Source organism: Trichophyton verrucosum (assembly GCF_000151505.1).
Source record: "Trichophyton verrucosum HKI 0517 chromosome Unknown contig00027_1.f1.exp, whole genome shotgun sequence".
Classification (NCBI taxonomy): Eukaryota; Fungi; Ascomycota; class Eurotiomycetes; order Onygenales; family Arthrodermataceae; genus Trichophyton; species Trichophyton verrucosum.
The window spans coordinates 80,273-99,911 of record NW_003315618.1 but is presented as its reverse complement, the minus strand read 5'-3'; the positions used below and the strand labels follow the sequence as shown (position 1 = coordinate 99,911).

Genomic DNA, 19,639 nt, shown 5'->3' with positions numbered 1-19,639 from the left:
GTAATATCTTAGATTCCAGTAGTAATCAAGAGACAGGACATAAAATCATGGGATATGTAACAAGATAGACTATGAACTTTGCCCTTCAGTGGCCTCATAGGCATGATGAAGATCACTCATGCTAGACTTCCGCTTCAGATCACTCTCAGCGCTCTTTTCCGATGGATTTTTCTCAGACAGGGAGACAGACAGCTCACTCTCGTCGGTGGCAGGAACCCGTTTCATCCATGTAAATATTCTTTCAACGAAACGTTTCTTCTCGCCGATACCTGGCCGGGGGAAATCCTGGTTTATATCTTCAGGACCCATTTCGTCAGACGAAGCAGAGGACGAATCCTCATCTTCTTCGGAGTCATCATCGTCATCTTCTTCCAAGGAGATATCCAGACTGATTGTACCGTCTGCAATGCCAATTTCAAGTTCATCCGGGAAGAGCATGTCGTATGCTTCAATCAGCTGGGGCATTAGACTGCCATCATCGAGGTTACAGACGATCTCGTCGCTAGTTACCGACACGTAGGAGCAGATGGAATGTTTGTGAAAACTGTCATCGTCTTCAAGGTCTATCACTATATTATCGGAGTCCGAGTCCAGGTAGGATGCGTTATCGTAGTTGTCTAGTTCTTCAGGGTCTAGTTCTTCAGGAGGGAGGTGACTATTCAACAAACTAGCAGGCGGGTCGCTTTTAGAGACATCATTTGTCTCCGGTGGCTGTGGTTGTATCAATCTTGGTCCATTCTTGTGACCTTTAACACATCTGGCAAGGAGTTTTTCGGGATTTTTATAATATTTGGCAAAGGTCGGTAAGGGATAAACCATGCTGGGAATGACAATTACTGAGCCTTCCGATTTGGCGGATATCAGGGAGGTAGCGCATGAGGTCTCCGTCATAGGTCTATCTTCGGGTTGCGACATTTCTGCGGTTGATGTAATATGCTTCCTCTGAGATGCGCAGGTAAAGAGGTGGAATAGCTTTGGTGCGTAATGTAGACCACAGTTCCTATCTCGATGCTATGCACTGCAATATCAGCATTTATGTTCTTCACTGGTGGTAGTAGGACTGTGGTGGGAATAAATAATTCCTGACCAGGAGATCTTTGGACATATCCTGTATATAAATCAAAGGAGAGAGACCAGCAGAGGCAGATGTAGAAAGATATCTGAACAGAAGGGTTGCGATGTTCCAATAATGCCAGTAAAGAAATAGTGATGCATACCTTTGTCAATGCAGAGCACAGTGAACAATCTCTTTTATTTGTCTCCATTGTTCACCTTATCCCATTGTTTAAACCGTACCTCTTCAACAGAGAGTTCAGAGAGCAGAATATGAGGATCTCTCCAGCGCTGAATAAATGTTGCAGATGTAATGGGTAGAGGGTATCAAACAGGGCCTTTTTTTTTTTATCAACGGGACGGGTCATAGCCAGGGCCTTAGAGTTGTGAAAAGAGCCAGAGGGTCTCGATATTCATTCGGGAGCAGCTAGAAGGTATAATAAAGTGTACTCCAGTCAGTAATAGCCAGTGAAGAGTGTCAAAAGGGGGTGAAGTGGCCTGGTTCACGGCTCCCTCCTTACCTCAACACTCACGGCGCGACCGGAACGCTTTGTTTACAGTCACTGACTGGATTCCAAGTATGTAGAGGACTCTGGGGGTGTAAAGCAACATCGGGAGAAGGTAATAGACGACGTGGCGGCGAGATATTAGGGATAATAGGTTGGTGAGCACACACGGTCGCATCTTGTCGAAGAGGGTTGAGCGGCAGCTACCAAAGGGATGTTGCAGGAGTAAAACAACAAACAAACCGGCAAACACATGTAGAAACAGGAGTAGTAGAGGCTCTCAGTCTCCTGGCCTCTGGGAGTATCAAAAATAGATATTTTATTTGCAAGAGTACTGTAGATATCAATTGAAGTAAATAAGTGACAAAAAGTTGGTGTATGTACCAAAACAACCAAAGCAAGAGGGGCCTGGCCTGGGTGCAGTGAATATGAGAAAATAGCCAAAAACACCTCCTTTTTCACAACTCACCATCCAGAGCTGGTAATTAGATGCTGAAAAAAGCAGAAAATCCGTCAATTTTTGCTCGTTTCATACGTATCAAAAAAAGGGGTAAAAGGGGTGGGTATGAATATTCAAACGGGCTGTCTTGTCTGGAGGTGCTGGCCCAACGGCGGCTCGAACCCACGGCGTCGGACCTGTTTTAAGGGGGTACATAGCTCCCTATGGCCGTCGAAAACAGTGCAGAAGTACCATCCCCAGATTTGAAGGCCGACGAGACGGCATGGAGAAGACTCCGATCAGGGATTTGAAGACGAGGAAAAGGAGATATAACATCGGATATTCAAAAAAAAGTGCAAAAAAGCTCGGGAGTCTGCAGCCTCCCTACGAAAACGCGGTCGCAATGACTTGGTTGTTCTCCTCCACCCGCCTTTCTTAGACATCGGGTGGCAAGCTACTGCGGGATACTACCAGGCTTGGGTTGCTAGCACACACCTCTCGGCATGTACCTCCAATCTGGGTTTACGCCATAACCACAGCAACTTACCGCTCGACCAGGCCAGCGGGCTTCAGTGAAAGACACCAGCCTAAGGGACCTTATAAGGCCTCTCAGCCAAAACTCGATCTCCCACCCCACCACGCAGCACAGAGAAAGACGGGACAAAAGGGGCAGCAGTTTGATGTACATGGTCTCCTTTACCTATGTACATCCTTTTTTATCTTCCTGATGGCCTTGGTTGTCTCCATAGAGGGATGCATGGCTTCTCCCACCTATTCTGGAGGCCTCCCAGCAGGGCGCTGCAGAGACCATCTGCCCAGCACCAGCTAAGGGCTAGGTAACCCGTGACTCTCCGTAGTAGTCGAATGGTAAGTTCATTTCTCCAGCCGGGTGGGAAACTTAATCAACTGGGAGTGACGCGGGTTCGAATCCAGCCAGAAATGTGAATATTTGGAATATCCTTTCCACAGCATGACGGTCCTGCCGGGCTCCAGTGGTTTACCGGGTGCAGCTGCCTTTTTTTAAGGAAGACAATACTTGGATCCAAAGGCAGCAGAAGCAACAAGGGACAGGGGGCAGGAGAGACAGTCAGAGACATCAGGATGGTTCAGCAAGGAGGTTGAGCTATAGAAGTTCCTCGACAACGCATGGCAACAGAAGGATAACAAGAACGCAACCAAAGATACGCAGTGGGATATCAAGAGAGGTATAACGGGTATATATAAGGGTATCGGAAATATATAGCAAAAAAATATCAAAGGATATATATAGTCCGGCCAGGATCAAATACAGGATACGCAGGATGCCCTATATGCCGTCCATCGGTGGAGTTCCAGAGAGATACCCCGGCCGTTGCTGTTTTTACGGAAGAGAGAGGTGGCCAGAGAGACCAAAAAATCCACAATTTACGGTAAGAGAAAGAAGATCCTGGCAGTTCCTACGGGCAAAAGGGTTCACTATCAAGGAAGAAGACCTGGAAACCAATATATATGATATGAAAGACGCCGCAGCCTGAGGATCGAGGGAGTCTGGGGAGGTCAAGGGAGGTCAAGGATGCAGTCACTGGCAGCTCCGAACGACGACGGGGAGTCCGACTTGACCATCGCCGGCTAGCTAGCACCTGGACCGAGCTAGCTGCCGACAGTGAATAGTCGAGACGACAGAAGATGGTGAAGATAAAGATGAAGATGAAGACGAAGAAGATGGGATGAAAAGAAGAAGAAGAAGAGGAAGAGATGAAGTCGAAGAGATGAGGTTGAAAAAGAGTCTGCTGGAGTGGAGCGCAGGGATCGTGCGTCAGCCGCTGGTTGGTCCACCGGGCGAAAGTTGGAACAGAAGAAAAACTCTGCGCAAGTCGATGATGGAACGACGACCAAACCCAACCAGTTAGTTCTGTCTGGCTGGCTGGCTGGCTGACGAACCAGGGACGGCGGCATGCGTAACAACGGAGGATGTTTGTGCCGGAAAAGTCGGGGTTGCACTGCTTCCCGGCCGTCTCTTTGCGTGCTGCTGTGGCAGGCTTAGTTACGAAGCCTGCAGGCATCAAACAGCAGAGACGGCTTGGGCGAGGGCCTCGTTCTCTTTACGTCATCCGTATCTACCAGGGAGAAGACGAGGGCCAGAAAAAGAAACGTTGGCGAGTTCTGGCCTCTGCTGACTGACAGACGGGAATCCATGGATCTAACCTTGGATTCTGATATGTGACTGGTTCCTTTGGTGGCCGAAGGTTATCGTTATAATAAAACGACCGGCGGCTTTCGCTCAAGAAGATGTAGGAGGAAGCCGTCAGCTTCTCAAATAAATATCATGGATATACAGAGTGCATGCAGTAATTGAGGAGTCCTACTAGAGCACGGCTGGAGCCGTATTAAATGTAACTAGGTCATGGCTGAGGGATCTAGCATCAACCGTCCAGCTCCAACACCTGCAGGACGCCCTCGTTTCAGCTTCAGGCAACCCGAGTAGATGAATGACTGTTCTAGCTTGCTTCTTCCGCCTTGTACTCATAATTCCTAAACACTTCGCAGCAGGCACCGGCTAACTAGCCAACCTGGTTGTCGCTAACTGCAACCTAGCTAGCAGCCGTATTTCATACCAAGCAACCTAACAACACCGTGGCATCTTCACCGCGACAACTAACCAGCAGACCAGCCAGCTAACGCGAAGACCGCCTCCTGAACATCGAATGAAATAGCATGCCTGCGTTACCTGTTCCCAGAGCGGTGTGTTTACAGCTTATAATTCAGTAGCAACAACCACGGGCGGACTTCACTAGTTAGTTGGTTAGTTAACTAGCCGGCCGGTTGGCGGGTGTCGAGCCTCCAGGACGCCACAACTCCCAGTCAACCACGAAGCCGCCGTCAACAATCCCAACCTCGACAACACCTCTCCGCGTTGCCCGGCCATGGGTGCCTCAGAGTCCAAGCTCGTCTTTAAACAAGGCATCTTCCGACTCTCTGAGCAGGCAAACATCCCCCCAGACGATCATTATTGGACTGGGGTTCGTATCAATCCTCCTTCCCCTACCATATACATAATACAGATCGAAGAAAACGCAAGCAATGCTAACCCAGGATGATGCCACTTTTAGTTCTGGGAATTGCCCGAGTCGGTCGAAGATGTCTTCAGTCTATTCTCTCCCACCGACATACGCCGGACGCGCGATGGCTCTTTGTCGAATTTAGAGACATTATTACTCGCAATCTGCTCCCGCCTGGTTGCGCTACGGCACCACCCATCGTTCCCTGATCCCGAACTCGCACCCGCAAGAGATGCGCTGAATTGCATCCGCATCCTTACAAGGCTGCTGCCATATGTCTACGAAGCCGATAACCTGGAGGAATGGGAAGATGAGTTCTTCTGGAGGCGGAGACGGAAGATGTCTCGCAAGGCACAGCTTTCGTCTCGGGTGCTCTTTGATGAATCTCGCAGTCAGGAAGAGGATGATGATGAAGGGGGAGTGCAGACTGGTCGACGAGGGTTGTCGGAGGAGGATTTCGAAGATGTCAAACCGCTTGCTGAAGAACTGCTGGATACGCTTTTGGACCTGCTTTTCTTCAGCGGGTTCACGATACCACAGATACCCCCGTCAAAGGGGAAAGTCGTCTATTCCATATGGCAGAGTGGTGTAGGATGCAATACCGCGATGGGTTCGAATAAGGAGCTTGAGAGCAATAGAACGGAAGTTTTGAGGCTTTTGCTTACCATGACCGGCCAGTCCATGTACATGCAACCCAGTACGTACCTCCTTCCATTGCCCTTTTCAAACTGCACCATCATAACTAACGCCAGTCAAGGCCTGCTACCCGTAAAAGGGGTGAAATCTCTCACATACCTTGTTACCTGTGGTGATAAGAAATTGGTCATGTCACTGCTCTGCTCCCTGCTAAATACGACAATCAAATATAACCCTACACCGTGGCGGCTACCATACGACCATGTCGTTTGGAAAGACCCCAAACAGATCCTCGTCATATACTGTCTCCAATTCCTACTTGCTCTCCTCCTTTACCCTATCCCAGAAGATGGCCGGGGTAGTCTACCCAAGAACTACTATCAGCACTTCCTCGGGCGCCTGCATCAGCCTCAGGATTTTCAGTTCCTAGTTGAAGGAATGACTAGAATACTAAATCAACCGGTACGTATATTTCTTTCGGGCTAACGAATACCATTCTCCTACATTTAACTAACCATATCCCCAGATGCAAGCAACCTCCTCGTATCTACCAGGAAGCCAGAAATCAATAAAATGGGCTCCAGAAATGCTCATGCTATTCTGGGAATTGGTCCAGTGCAACAAGCGGTTCAGATCGTTCATCGTGGACTCCAACCGCGCCCATGATTTTATCATCATCTGCATCTTCTACGCTATAGAATACAAGACCGACCCGTCTAAAAATGGCTTGGTCAAGATGTGCATCTTCTTACTTCAGACGCTGAGCGTTGAGCCGAACTTTGGCAAAAATCTGTTCCGAAGGTTCGAAGCCCAGGATACTCTGCCGCCCAGCATTCGACTAGAGAACTTCGGGGGCACTTATGGTGACTTCTTGATCATTGTAAGCATTCCACTCTTGATCCGCCGGTTTTACGGGATTATCGTTTCTCTGACCAACATATAGTCCATCCATACACTCATTAACACTAGCAAAGGGAAATTAGACGCCGTATATCCGGCGTTGCTTGCCATCATCAACAATGTGGCAGCATATGCCCAACGACTTTCTCCCGCCTGTGCTTCCAAGGTTCTTCAGCTATTTGTTTCAATGTCTGCCCCAAGCTTCCTATTAGCCAACGAGACGAACCACCTCCTACTATCCTCCCTCCTTGAATTTATAAATACTGTCCTCGAACACCAATTCAGCAGTGAGTACAGCTTTTTATCTAGCCGTGGTGCCCACACTGTTTGGTGACTACTAACATAGAATAGAGAACGCATATCTCGTTTATGTCGTACTCAAGTCCAGACGTCGGTTCGAGTCGCTCCGTGCATTCACCTTAGAGAGCGGCCAGCAGGAAATAGAACAGCAGAATCAACTACGGAAAGCTACATCTAGTTCTAGCGGCGATCGCACCCACTCAAGGGATAGCGACTCCAATGAGACGGGAAGCGGAAGGCGACCTCTAAACCATGTTCCGGAAGAAGAGGATGGAACATTTGCCATTGGAGACGACGATTCCGACGAAGATGGAGATGGAGAGCAGCAGACCTCTCGAATCACTTCTCCGACGGCTGAAGGCTTCCGTTCGCCCCCCATATCGCCTCTAGACGAGTCGGTACCGCTTCAACTTCGAGGCTTGTCTGAGAAGGCACGAGGCAAGATGCCTGCAGGCCAGCCGACATTTTCGCGTCAGAACAGCATGACGAGCCTAAGCAGCTATGCACCCACTGTCACCGCAAATGCTCGTGGCTTTGTCCCTACTTCCTCATGGGTATGTTTAACTTTCCAGGGTTGAGGTTGTGTATCGCTGACGAAAATTGTCAAAACCAGATTGAATCCTGGGTGCCCGAGCTTCCCCTTCACACCATTCTAACCATCATTTCCTCGATATCACACCGTATCCCAGCAGCCGCGTTAGAGTCATCACTAAACCCGGAGGCTCGCACATTAATAACAGAGCTCCCATCTTTCGCTGCAGCTCCACAGATCAGAGCAATATTAGCAGAACCATCTCCCATCCGCGTACATATGTTCGAATGGTCACCTCTTTCGCTCGGCTGGTACGAGTCGCTTCTCTGGGGTTTCGTCTTTGCCAGTGAAATGGTTGTCGGGTCTGCCGCCAATGCAACACCAGGTACCGTCGGTGTCTGGAATGGGACTGCCATCAAATTATTCAGAGTACAGGAGACGGCGGCGCAGGGACCGACGCTGCTTGCTCCCAAAGGCGCAGTTGACGCCGTGGGCAGCAGCCTGGTACAGCGGATAGGAAGCCTCAATATCACAGGCCGGAGTAGCAGTGCCAGCCAGGAAGGTCGAGAGGAGTCCAACACCGCCCGGGTGAGGGAGAGGGAGGTCTAGCATATCTTCTGTTACTAGTTGTTACTTTTCTCTTTGTCCCCAGTGTCTGCTTTTTGTTCGAGTTAGCACTGTCGCTTCCCCTGCTTTGCCTAGTTATCGCGTGCACTTGTCTTGGGCGTCGCTCGCTCGTCTGATCGCATCGTCGTCGGTCGACCATCCAACTAGTTATGTAGTCTCGCCGTCTGCAACCATCTTCAACTGCTCCCTGTATATCAACCAGCACCATCCATCTCCTCGTATTTTGCTCCCCCAGAACCGCCGTATTCGAGCTAGCGAGCCAGACAAGCCTCACACGTGGAGAGCGACGATCAACCAATTGGCAAGCAAGCATCCATGCTGGCTGTGTTCATTTAAACCTGGGTCCCGAGGGTCCATCCCGACGTCTATAAAGACCATCCGGTGCGGTCTCCAAGCATCGAGAGCTCCTCAGAAGTTTTTTTCATGAACAAGAGCTGGTAGTCCATACAGCCAGTAGTCTAAAACAAGATGAAATCTTTCATCCTGGCCTCTGCGGCCATCCTCGCGGCCTCCCTCGAGCCTGTCGCCGCCCTCTCTGAACCGCTACAAAACATCTCATAAACACAGACCGAAGCCCAATTTATAGATATCCAACCGACGTGACCCGTGGAATCGTTCCTATCCCAGTTCATTCTCACAAGTAAGTGGTGGGGTTTGCCGTGATGACAGTTAATGGCTGCGGCTAATGCTTTTCATAGCGACTACTGGAGAGATATTCCTTTCTATACTGGTATGCCTCGCAACTGCTAGTATTATCAACCTCAGCTTGGATAGCACTAACGACCAAGCTAGCGCTGTCTGCTGGATGCATCTCTATTGAAGCTGATGTCTTCCTTTTCAACGACACTCTCTATGTATGTCTGCCCGAGTTTACCTTACGTGAAATATCACTAATTATCTCACCAGGTTGGACATGAAGAATCGGCCTTGACCAAGGAACGCACTCTCCAGTCCCTTTACATCGAGCCTCTCATGAACGTCCTTAAGAAGACGAACCCCAAGAGCCCCTTTGTAAGTGGGCCTACTAGGCAGTAAGTCGGTCTATAACTTCTATTTATAGCCATTAACAACCAATTAATATGATGACAGCGGTGTTTTCGATACCTCCTCAGGCCAAACGCTGTACCTCTGGATTGACGTCAAGAATGACGGTGAAAAGGCCTGGCCTCACATCGTCAAGGCTCTCCAACCACTCCGAGATGCCAACTACCTGACCAAGGTCCAGAACAATGAGACATTTGTTCCGGGACCGGTCACTGTGATTGGAACTGGCGGTACGCCACTTAGCCAGGTCGTTTCAGCCGCAGACCGTGACTATTTCTACGATGGCCCACTTAAGGATTTGACTGGTTTTACTTCTCTGATCTCTCCTATTGCTTCCACCAGTCTCATGGAGGTTGTTGGAGATATCAAAAGCGACAGCGAGAATCCGCTTAACCCTACCCAGCTCGAGGCTGTTCGCAAGCAGATCAAGGCCGCAAAGGACAAGAGCATCGGTGTTCGTTACTGGGAGACTCCCGGATGGCCCATTCGTTTGAGAAATGAGTTGTGGAGAACACTTTGGAAGGAAGGTGTCGCCTTATTGAACGCCGACGATGTAAATGCTGCCAAGGGGTATTTTTAATGAGGAATATTGCCTCGACGACGATATTTTGTGCTTGGTAGATATTCAGCTATTTCGATATAATATATAATATTTGACAGGTCCAGTTGGGTTTATCACCGTCTCCCATGAATAGTATTTAGAGATCAAACCTTATCCCCCATAATATCCCCAGACCAGAGGAGCGGTTTACTGCTCACCGGCATCTTTTGAAAAGGAAACAGGTAGAGGAGTATCTGGCAATTCCTTATCGCCCACCTTGACCGGGTCTGCAGGAAGAAGAACAAAAAGCATTCGCACGGTTTCTGTTCCCTTGTTATTCCACGAATGGATAGTACCCCTCTGCACCACGATATCATGCTGCTTCATAACCTTGGTAACACCATTGTCCAGTTCCAGCTCTATCTCGCCGTTCAGGACCATGCCGAAGTCCACACTAATGGTTCGATGCATTAGGCCGGGAAGGCCTGGCGCAAAATCGACGATTCGCAACGTCGCATTGTCCTTCTCAACCAGGTTGACAATTTTGTTATGCATGTCAACCCATGGGCTTGTGTTGTCATCAGGGATACCGGCAGTGCGGAAGACGGTAACGAAGCCCATCTCCCCCTCTTTGGCAGGCTCAGGAGTGCCAGGCGTCATGGGGTTGTACGGACAAAGTTCGGAGTCTGAGTCGAAGATAGCTTCTCCATTTGCATTGTGGCCGGTAACTATTCGACGGATGGTAGGTGGGAGAGGCATCTTTGGCAGCTGGCGGCGTGTATTCGCTCGACGAAGTGTTTGATTTTGCCGTACGTAGGTATATGGGTTCGAGTATCAGATCAGCCCGATGGATTGAGGGAGGGGCATCAGGTGGCTGCGGGGAAGAGCTGCTTTCTTATACTTGGGAGTACGAGTCAATTGGCAGGCCCTGAACATGATCATACGCCCATTCACCCATGGCCTTTCCAGAATGCCCGGCTGGCTCCAATTAGGTAATGCTCCGCATAAGACAGCTGGCTTGGTTGGTGTTCGCAGAACGTTGGCTGACGTGCATGTCCCTGCACTTTGACAAATTTGATCTCGACGAGAGGCCTGAACGGTGATGTGATTGGACTATGGCCTGCACACCGTGAAGCAACCAGCAGGCCAAGGCGCATTTTACCTGGGCAGTACATGAGATGGAGCGATGTTGATAACTGTAGGTCTTAGCTGGTCCATATTAGAGGCCAGAGCCTCCGCAGGTCCGGACAGTCCTCTTCCAATCCTCCTGTATCTCGCAAGGTCTTTTTTCTCAGCGTGATTGCTGCTTGATAGAAGTATCTAAAGTCTAAAGGTAGACTTGACCAATAGGGACTCTTTCTTGACTTTGAAGTGGGCCCTGGTCAGATGACTCGGATTAATAATTATCCCTAAGGATTACTAAGGTATGACTAATATCGGATACGACTCTCCAACTTTAAACCAACCAAGTTCTCTCTCTATTATATCAAGCATTCTATAACTATTAACTAACTAGCTGTGGGTATCTTGTTCCTTGACGCAGTGGCCGAGCCCATTTTGCGCACTTGTTTCTATGAGTCCAGTGACATTGGAAGAAGCTCTCAGTCAGGCTGTCCGCAAGGATGTAAACCTGGTGGTTCGACATGTCGCCGGTGCTCCAACTCCTTGTCCACCAATCTTCTCAGCACCAATAGGTGAACCGGATGAGCCTACTATATGCAAGCAGCACTTCCTAGCTGTCTCCATTAACCCTGGTGCCGAGAAGGAAACAAAGCAGGACACAGACAACGAGGATTCCGCAAACAGTGACGAGCTGCTTGTTTTCGCAATTGAGGTGCTAGTGTACACAACAGACAAGTTATCTACTCTCTTTGTCTCTAAAGCTGATTCTACCGGCTATCTTTCCCTTTTAAACCATGATCAGAACTCACCAACAGCATACTCATTGACAAGGAATGTCTTGAGCACATTTTTATACCACCTTGTTCGCATTTACCAGAAGCCGGGTATTACCCTTGTTCTCTCCCTCTTTGCAAGGGCACAGGATCAATACCTCTTCCCGGGGAGCTCGGAACACAAGGGGAAACATATATTGGACGACCGCGGACTAATAAAATGGTGGTGTCGCGTTATTGACCCTATCATGAGATCCTTAGAGCAGGGAAACAATGATCGCTCACCTGTCAATTCCCCCGATGCTGCGACTGTCCCCACAAAACAGTCTGTTGCAACCCATCTTATCGTTCCTGGCTGTGATACATTTGAAACCAAGAATTTCATTCCAAAGAGTGGAGGGCCCGTCAATACCCCTGGTAGCCGCTGGAGACTTGATTACCCTCTCCACCAAATCTGCTCTTATCCCAATGCCCCCCCTCGCTGTCTAGTTCCTCGGTTCCCTGATGATCCGAAAGCACGATTTCTTATTGATCTCGACGACGAGATAACAGAAGAAAACCCCCCTCATGAGCTGAAGAATTCTGGGAGGTGGCATAGCGTAAAAACGCTCGATCAATTTTGGGAAATGATGTCATATCGTCAGGAGTGCTCGGCTGGCAGGCTAGTTGGGTTTCTTTGGATGGTTGTCAAGCCTTCTACCGACCCCGTCAAGGTTTCTGATCCGACTTCCCCTAAGGGTAGCTCCACAGTCGAAAACCAAACAGTAAAATCCGATCCACTCGCAAATAGGGAAAGCCCTGCTGAGAAGTTGTCAGCGAATCATAAACACGGCATCGACAATTCGATAATTGAAATCAGCAACAGCGACTACAAAGCCCTTGCAGACTTCCTTCTTGATCTTGATTTTTCCAACCAGTCGGATGCGACGGCCAACACAATGCTGTGGATTGAAGAGCTTTCTTCTTTGAGCGGCTGCAATAAGAAAGGCCTAAGGATCACAGGAACAGCAGCTCCAGCCGGGCCACCACCTCCAACAGTAACATCGGCGCCCCCTGTCTCCACCAATGTGCTAGGCGATGGGTTGATACGAAAAAGGAAACGACAACCAAGCGACACTGCAGTAGTCCCGGGGGACAACACAGTCATGCCTGCTCATGGCCCTTCTTCATCCCAGACAGCACGAGACGGCTCAAAAGAACACACCGATATACCAGCAACCACTGTAACTCAAGAACAGATATCAAACGAACCATCTGTTAATGTTTTGGGTGGTAACTTAATCCGAAAGAAGAAAAAGTAGAGGAATAACTCCTCATTGAATCTATCATGCCATAATAACATCAGCATATGATGTGATGATTACGATCTCGGGATACCGGGCGAGATAGAATCGATGCCCGGTGAGAAGTGGCTGGTTATGAGCAATCACTGTTGTAAGTTAATGTTATTTTAGAGGAATGAAAGGAAATAATGATGTATTTATGAAAGGAAAGATAATAAATAGTATATGCGCTTTGCTTACTCCGTACATCGCGAAGAACCAAGCCAATTTGGCTCAAAGAAACAAAAAAAAAAAAGTAGTTACTTTAGTTACCCGCTAATTTTCCCGACGTCTTGACAGTTTATTTTAAGTCACTGTGGACCAACTAAACGAACGCCTTTCAGCTCCACACATTTTTATGAGTAGGAATACGAAGGGGAAAAAAAAGAGACCCTTTCGGGTTATTGGCGGTACTGGGAATCGAACCCAGGCTGGGGCAGCCACAATGCCACGTCATACCACTAGACCATACCACCTTATTCGATGGAAGGGGCCTTTCACCCTAGACTGTTGAGTGAATCTAGTGCGCTGTCGATTACATAATACCTCATCTCCCCAGAACAAGGGCGACTTTAAGACAGCCGAGAGCGAATAAAGAACCATACAGGGAGATATAGCTAGAATTTGTGCCGACAATAGGTGTGATATCGCGAGGAATCAAATAAATCGAATTTGCCTCCAAAACTCATGAGCTCTACCCCTTAACTAAATGAAAATTACCCCCCTAGTTTTCCTGCTATTCAAGTAGCGTTGATTGCTTAGACTTAACCTGGGAGTTTCAGTCCAGCTAATAGTAATATCTGCATCGACTACCAAGAAAGCTTCGCCAACAGGCCTTTCGGATAATTACGAACAAAATACTTCCTTGTCTCATCAAGCAGAAGAAGACCAAGTCCAAATGCGATAGGAAGGAAGAAGTGCTCCACTGGAACAGTCGTCGTAGCGACTGTGTTCTGAATTCCAGGAATGTAGCAGACTATTCAAGGTCGTCAGTTACGTTTCAAAACGAATTCCAACAACAACTCTTTACTTACAGATGAAGATAATCATGAGAGAAAACAGCATAGCTGCGAAAAGGAGAGGATTCTGTGTTTCCTTGTTGAATATTGGGGGCTGCTGGAAGATGCTTAGCCGTCTAGTTCGGGTGGCCAGCAAATTGAAGAACTGCAAAATGACGAGGTTGACGAAGTAGATCGAAGATGCTTTGTTGGATATTTCGGTGACATATGCCGGGTCATATTGGGGGTCCATTTTGCCAAATTTGAGAAGCATGGCACTGAATGGAATGCCGCGCCTCTTTTAAGGTAAAAGCACCGTATGAGCTCGAGTCCATCTTATTTCAACTCCGGACTTCGGGGCAACACTTACAGACATATACCAGAAAGCCATGACAAACGAGAGTAGACACTCATACACGCCAATAAAGCCATATGCATGGAGGATAAAACGGCCGTTGACTAATCGGTCTGTCTTCTGGTTGCGAGGAGGCCGAAGGAGGACATCCATCTCCGGCTGTTCGTAGGACAGGGTAATAGCCCCAGCAGCATCTGTAAATAAACTTCGTAGGAAGTTAGCAAGTCTTCATAGCCATTCCAGATCCTTACGATGTCCCTACCATATAATGACCTGTTGCCATCCCAGTTAGCATTTGCGGCCCCTTTTTTTTATCTATAGACCGGAAGAACATACCATGAGAAACGACGACAAGGCCTGAGGGATACCGAGGAAAGTGTTTGCCAGGACAGGCCCTTTGCAGAAGGTCAGCACTAAATCGGTATCCATAAATCTGGAACAGTAGATAAGCTTACAAAGTTCACTAAAACTCCCTGCTGGTAGAAGGTAGCAGATAGTCTTCTTCAAATTATCTAATAATAAATCAGTAAATGTAAAATCGAGGTGAGTGCATAATTGGGGTTGGAAGTTATATCGTACCGAAAGTGACACGGCCATATTTGACGGCCTCGACAATAGCGGCAAATGAGTCTAAAAGGACCATGTCGGCGGCTTCAATGGCTATGTCAGATCCACTACCTAGTGCTACTCCGACATCTGCAGCTTTCAGGGCCGGTGCATCATTCACACCATCGCCTGTCATTGCCACTATTTTTTCCCGGGACTGGAATTCCTTCACAATTCGAAGCTTCTGGTCAGGGGTAGTGCGAGCAAAGACGATTTCCTCATACGTGCAGAGTTGATCCCACTGCTTGTCATTGAGAGTGATAAGCTCAGGGCCACTGATAACGAGAGGAGATCGCTGTTCACGTTGGTCATGTTGTTCCATTTCAAAATCGCGGCGTAGGTTGTCAATGGAATGAACCACTGTATTTGACGATTTGATTATGCCACAATCTACCGCAATGGCTTGAGCAGTGAGTTTAAAATCTCCCGTCACCTACAGAACTGTTAGTAAAATGTAACAAGAAAAAGGTGCTCAGTATCTAACCATCAATATCCTGATACCAGCGCCACGTAAAGTGTTAATCACATCCGGTATTTCATCTCTCTGCCTCATTAGTTAGAAATATCCCGAAAGGTATTGTTAAGTGCGACGAACCAGAGGGTCAATCAATGCCCACATTCCAACAAAAGTAAGATCCGATCTCGCATAATCCATGATGGATTTTTCAGGCTGTGCCATTTTCAGGCTATCTTCAATAGCCTGGGTGACGTCTCTCCTCGCAAGAAGTATCACTCTCTTTCCTTCGCGAGACCATTTGTCTTTTGCTCTTTCGATAGACTCTCTGTCCATGTCAGATAACGCAGCAATGGAGCCATCACTATTAAGAACCGTACGACAGCGTGGTAACAGGATATCAGGAGCCCCTTTTATCGAAAGTTCCCTGGATATAGTAAGTACTGGAATATAAAGTCAGGGTAGCTGAATGACCCACATTTCCGTGTGCTTTTCAGCGTTTTCTGTATCTGCTGATGGTACGGGTGCCATAATTCGGATCATGTACTTGTTTTTACTGCTAAAAGCAATCTCAAAGACCTTTTTCCACTTCATCTTCAGTTCCTTGGTAGGCTCCAAAGACTCGGAGAATCGCAGAATGGCTTGGTCAGTAGGATCTCCGTGTATTTTCATTGACTGTGCAGGAAGCTTGAGAGTAGACGCATCTATTTCAGCTGCGTTGCATAGAGCACCCAGTACTTGGGTGCGCTCCAGGGCATTATTAGGAGAATTAGAGCCTTCGCACGCGGTACCAAGGAACTTTTTGACGTCATCTGCCCTGTATTCATGCCCGCCAGCAAAGCAGTCGGTCACAAACATTTCATTCTATAAGGAAATGCGAGTCAATAATAGTTATCCTAAGTAAAGGCCGTAAGCTCTTACCTTAGTCAAAGTGCCTGTCTTATCAGAGCATATCACGGAGACAGATCCAAGTGTTTCTACCGTAGCAAGAGACTTGCAAAGGATGTTATTCTTTCTCATGATTTTCGCTCCAATTGTAAGGCTGAGCGCAACAGCAACGGGAAGTCCCTCTGGAACAAAAGCTATACCGACGCTCACGCAATTGACTATGAGCAATGGCACATTGATCCAGTTTGGATGGGATTTTCTCAACCATGCAGCCCTATACTGTGTCAATAAATTAAAGGGGTATTGTTTGGAGAAGGTGAACTATACCAGACAACCACAACCAGAATGACGACTGAGGCGATAAAGCTAACGATAATCAAGACAAAGCGTAATATCTCCTTCTGAATTGGTGTGAGCCCATGATTCGGTTTGCTCGTCAGATTGGCAATGCGACCAAAGACAGTCTTATCTCCAGTCGCAATACATATGCCAGTGGCGGTACCTGAGACGCAGTGTGTTCCTTGGAGGCCAATACAGCGAGTTTCTAGGAAGTTCTTATCCGTAGACTCGACTGTGCCATCCACGGGTTCCGATTCACCTGGGAGAAGTTAGTAGATATAATACCGTGGGTCAGCTGGTGGAGGGCTTACCTGTGAGTATAGACCTATCGAACTTAGCATCGGACGATACCTCCACAAATCGAATATCGCAAGGCAGCTTATTCCCCTGTTTAATTTTAATGATGTCCCCGGGCACAAGCTCAACAGCAGACATTACAACAGTAGCAGAGTCCCTAATAGCTGTGCAGTCATCAGGAAGCATCGTGGTAATGGAGGCCATGACCCTTGAGGATGACCAATCCTGCCAGGCATTAAAACCGGCCTGGATGAAGAAGACTGCCAACAAAACAATGGCCAGTGCCAGGTTTGCAAGGGCTGGGGGGTCTCCCAGGGGCTTCCAGGCGATAAAGACAAGGATGCATCCGGTCAAGAGCAGTATACCAAACCCGCCGAAGAAGTACCCCATGATTTTGCGAAACCATTCAGTATGGGGACGGGTGGGAGCATTTTTGCCATGCTCAAGTATACGTTTACGGGCTTGGTCTGCAGAGAGGCCTTGGGAAACTGAGGTATTCAGGCGTGATACTATGTTATCAATGGGGATCAAATGCCAGTCTAGCTCCGAGATACCTGTTGTAGCAATCGAAGGTCAGCTAGATGATTTTTTGCATAAAGTTAGCCAAGAGGGCAAGAAACAACTTGATCTCACCATCGACAGCTTGCGTGGCACCTTTGAGAGGTGTCTCATTTGCCTTTTGGATGGACTCTTCAACATTGTATGAACTATTAATAGAGATAAGTGAGTGACCAGAGGGCTGGCTAATGTGCGTGCTATTACGTACAGGGTACGGTATGCAATTGGAAGGACGGTTTCCGGAGGCACGATCCTACGCGCACTGCGAATGTACAAGGAACCAACAGATGACTTCCTATGAAGAAAGCGACGTCGACTCTCTTGAGGCTGTTCCTCATCTGCGTAACGAATACGCATGTCCGAGTCCACACCAGCCTTTTCGGCGTCATCTCCAACCGTCATTTTGGACATAAATAGACTAGGAAATGGGAAGAGAATGTATAAAGACTGGATAAGCAGGTAGAATGAAAAATTGATGAAATTGGTCCCTCCCAAACGGTCTTTTTATATTGGTATTCCGACAGCAGATCGGCTACAGCCGCACAAACAACGCCGAAATTCCCTTCCCATATCGAATAAGAACAAGCGGAGAAGATAGCAAAATCAGCAGCCCTTCAGCTTATAGTTGCCTCAATCAGTTAATAGCCATGCACGGACTACTAATATCACCACAGCCGCTTCCCATGGCACGCACGTTACGAGCATGGATGCCACAGCTGAACCTCTCCTTGGGAACAGACGCGCCGGGACATTGTTCCAGCAAAGCTTTGGGACAAGGGAAAAGTCCCTCATAGTAATTTGACTTTCCCTTGTGCTCTCTAGCTTGTAGCTAGATTAAACCTCGATCTAGACGTGGCGCAGCAATGGGACAGGTGGGCTCGAGAGATATCAAAAAATGCATTAAAGCACATGCTTTAATATACGAGAGACCAGGGAGGTCCGAATAGAGGACAGTTCAAGTCCGCCAATGTGACAAGAATGACCAGGCTGGAGAGCATATTATAATAACTAATCCAACAGTCGGAATATGCATCCGTGTTCCCGTCAGGAGGGGACGCATTGACTAGCGGAATCAAAGGTTCGACGGCCAGAGTATCTAATAGCACGCGACTGCAATGCGAGACAGGATACTGTCGGGTCGGCCAATCCCGCCTATCTACTCCGTAGTCAAATAACTATTCCTATAGGCTGGTCAGCCTCCGGAGTCAGCTTGGACGAGGGAAAGACGGCTGCTTGACCACTCACCCACTTCTAGTGCAACGCCGCCGTCCTGCATCCTTTGCAGATGACGACGTTGAGCCGGGTAAACCTGCACAAGGCGTGGTCGCACAGGGGGTCGCCAATTACTACCGCACACAAGCACACAGCACGCAAGCACTTAAGCTGAACTGGTTCTTTTCTATGTTTTAAGCGCTGAGCCGTCAAATGCGCTGCAGCGCAGGAAGATGGAAGTGCGAGTTGGCTGACGTCGAAGGTTGAAGTTGGGTTTCCCAGCAGAAAACAAGCTTTGGCAGGCCGAGAAGCTCGTGCCACACCAGCAACGTCGTCTAACTAGTTAGTTATTTATTGATTTGTTATTTCGATGGAATTATCAAACTACCACTACTACTACGCAGGAGGGAGAGGGAGACGATAGATGCCTCTGTCCTTGCAAGCGTGGTTTCCAGCCAGAGGCCGCCCAGCCCTCAGCTGCCTCTTCTCTGCTACGTACCGTGCGACCCAGAGTAAACGGGGTGCTGCTGCTTTCTCGTCGCAAAGAGAGCAGCGACTGACCAGTAGTAAGCACAGCCACAGCGACATCCATGAAGAATACATCCCACCAACTAAGTTAACTAACAGAGAGCCTGTGGAAAGGTGCACGCCGATCTGGTAGAGAAACTTACGGTCGGATAATTCATCCTGCAGTCCTTGGTGCATGCAGCGTTTCACGTAGCTCCGGCTGCAGTCTCCAGTCTATATACTCCGGGCGATTTCCCGCGGATGAGCTCCAGTTTGTTGGTGCGTCCGATTCTCCATATTATTATTATTATTATTTTACTATTCTGTGGAGTTTTCAGAAGCCGTTTTTCGGATAACTGACGAAGATTTAAGCGAGTCCTCCGACATAGCAAGAGAAAATATCATTACGCTAAGGCAAGAGAATAAAATGGCTACTCCGTACTCCGTACCTCTCGTTTCAATTCAAACCATTAATTGAGGAGTTTTCCAGGGCCATCGCGTCACATTATTAACGGAAACAGCCGTTCGGGTACAGATAATCAACCCTGGTTGAGCGACTTGACACACCTGCTTATTTCCCGCAAGTGGCAAA

General features: G+C 48.2%; 7 protein-coding genes and 1 non-coding gene across 8 annotated transcripts; 3 read left to right on the top strand and 5 right to left on the bottom strand.

The window, feature by feature from the left end:
* Positions 1–69: 69 nt before the first annotated feature.
* On the bottom strand, positions 70–819 carry TRV_00361 (uncharacterized protein; the record flags this gene model as incomplete). The annotated part of the gene is made up of 1 exon (XM_003025445.1): positions 70–819. One exon carries the CDS (start codon positions 817–819, stop codon positions 70–72), a length of 750 nt encoding a protein of 249 aa, XP_003025491.1.
* A 2,615-nt stretch (positions 820–3,434) lies between these two features.
* TRV_00360 (uncharacterized protein) lies at positions 3,435–4,040 on the bottom strand (the record flags this gene model as incomplete). Its single annotated transcript, XM_003025444.1, has 1 exon — positions 3,435–4,040. The coding sequence occupies one exon, from the start codon at positions 4,038–4,040 to the stop codon at positions 3,435–3,437; it is 606 nt and encodes a 201-aa protein (XP_003025490.1).
* An 861-nt stretch (positions 4,041–4,901) lies between these two features.
* TRV_00359 (uncharacterized protein) lies at positions 4,902–8,013 on the top strand (the record flags this gene model as incomplete). The annotated part of the gene is made up of 6 exons (XM_003025443.1): positions 4,902–4,997; positions 5,088–6,134; positions 6,199–6,552; positions 6,616–6,859; positions 6,924–7,426; positions 7,486–8,013. The coding sequence occupies 6 exons, from the start codon at positions 4,902–4,904 to the stop codon at positions 8,011–8,013; spliced, it is 2,772 nt and encodes a 923-aa protein (XP_003025489.1).
* Positions 8,014–8,499: 486 nt separating this feature from the next.
* TRV_00358 (uncharacterized protein) lies at positions 8,500–9,655 on the top strand (the record flags this gene model as incomplete). The annotated part of the gene is made up of 6 exons (XM_003025442.1): positions 8,500–8,553; positions 8,659–8,671; positions 8,730–8,761; positions 8,820–8,885; positions 8,938–9,062; positions 9,121–9,655. 6 exons carry the CDS (start codon positions 8,500–8,502, stop codon positions 9,653–9,655), a joined length of 825 nt encoding a protein of 274 aa, XP_003025488.1.
* Positions 9,656–9,823: 168 nt separating this feature from the next.
* TRV_00357 (uncharacterized protein) lies at positions 9,824–10,375 on the bottom strand (the record flags this gene model as incomplete). Its single annotated transcript, XM_003025441.1, has 1 exon — positions 9,824–10,375. One exon carries the CDS (start codon positions 10,373–10,375, stop codon positions 9,824–9,826), a length of 552 nt encoding a protein of 183 aa, XP_003025487.1.
* Positions 10,376–11,189: 814 nt separating this feature from the next.
* TRV_00356 (DNA damage response protein Rtt109, putative) lies at positions 11,190–12,812 on the top strand (the record flags this gene model as incomplete). The annotated part of the gene is made up of 1 exon (XM_003025440.1): positions 11,190–12,812. One exon carries the CDS (start codon positions 11,190–11,192, stop codon positions 12,810–12,812), a length of 1,623 nt encoding a protein of 540 aa, XP_003025486.1.
* A 426-nt stretch (positions 12,813–13,238) lies between these two features.
* Positions 13,239–13,309, bottom strand: TRV_00355. Its single transcript has one exon. It is a non-coding gene; the product is annotated as a tRNA-His (tRNA).
* Positions 13,310–13,642: 333 nt separating this feature from the next.
* TRV_00354 (uncharacterized protein) lies at positions 13,643–17,730 on the bottom strand (the record flags this gene model as incomplete). The annotated part of the gene is made up of 12 exons (XM_003025439.1): positions 13,643–13,809; positions 13,868–14,129; positions 14,202–14,345; positions 14,523–14,599; positions 14,766–15,225; positions 15,388–15,610; positions 15,725–16,110; positions 16,168–16,408; positions 16,462–16,732; positions 16,785–17,324; positions 17,404–17,477; positions 17,537–17,730. 12 exons carry the CDS (start codon positions 17,728–17,730, stop codon positions 13,643–13,645), a joined length of 3,039 nt encoding a protein of 1,012 aa, XP_003025485.1.
* Between the last annotated feature and the right edge of the window lie 1,909 nt (positions 17,731–19,639).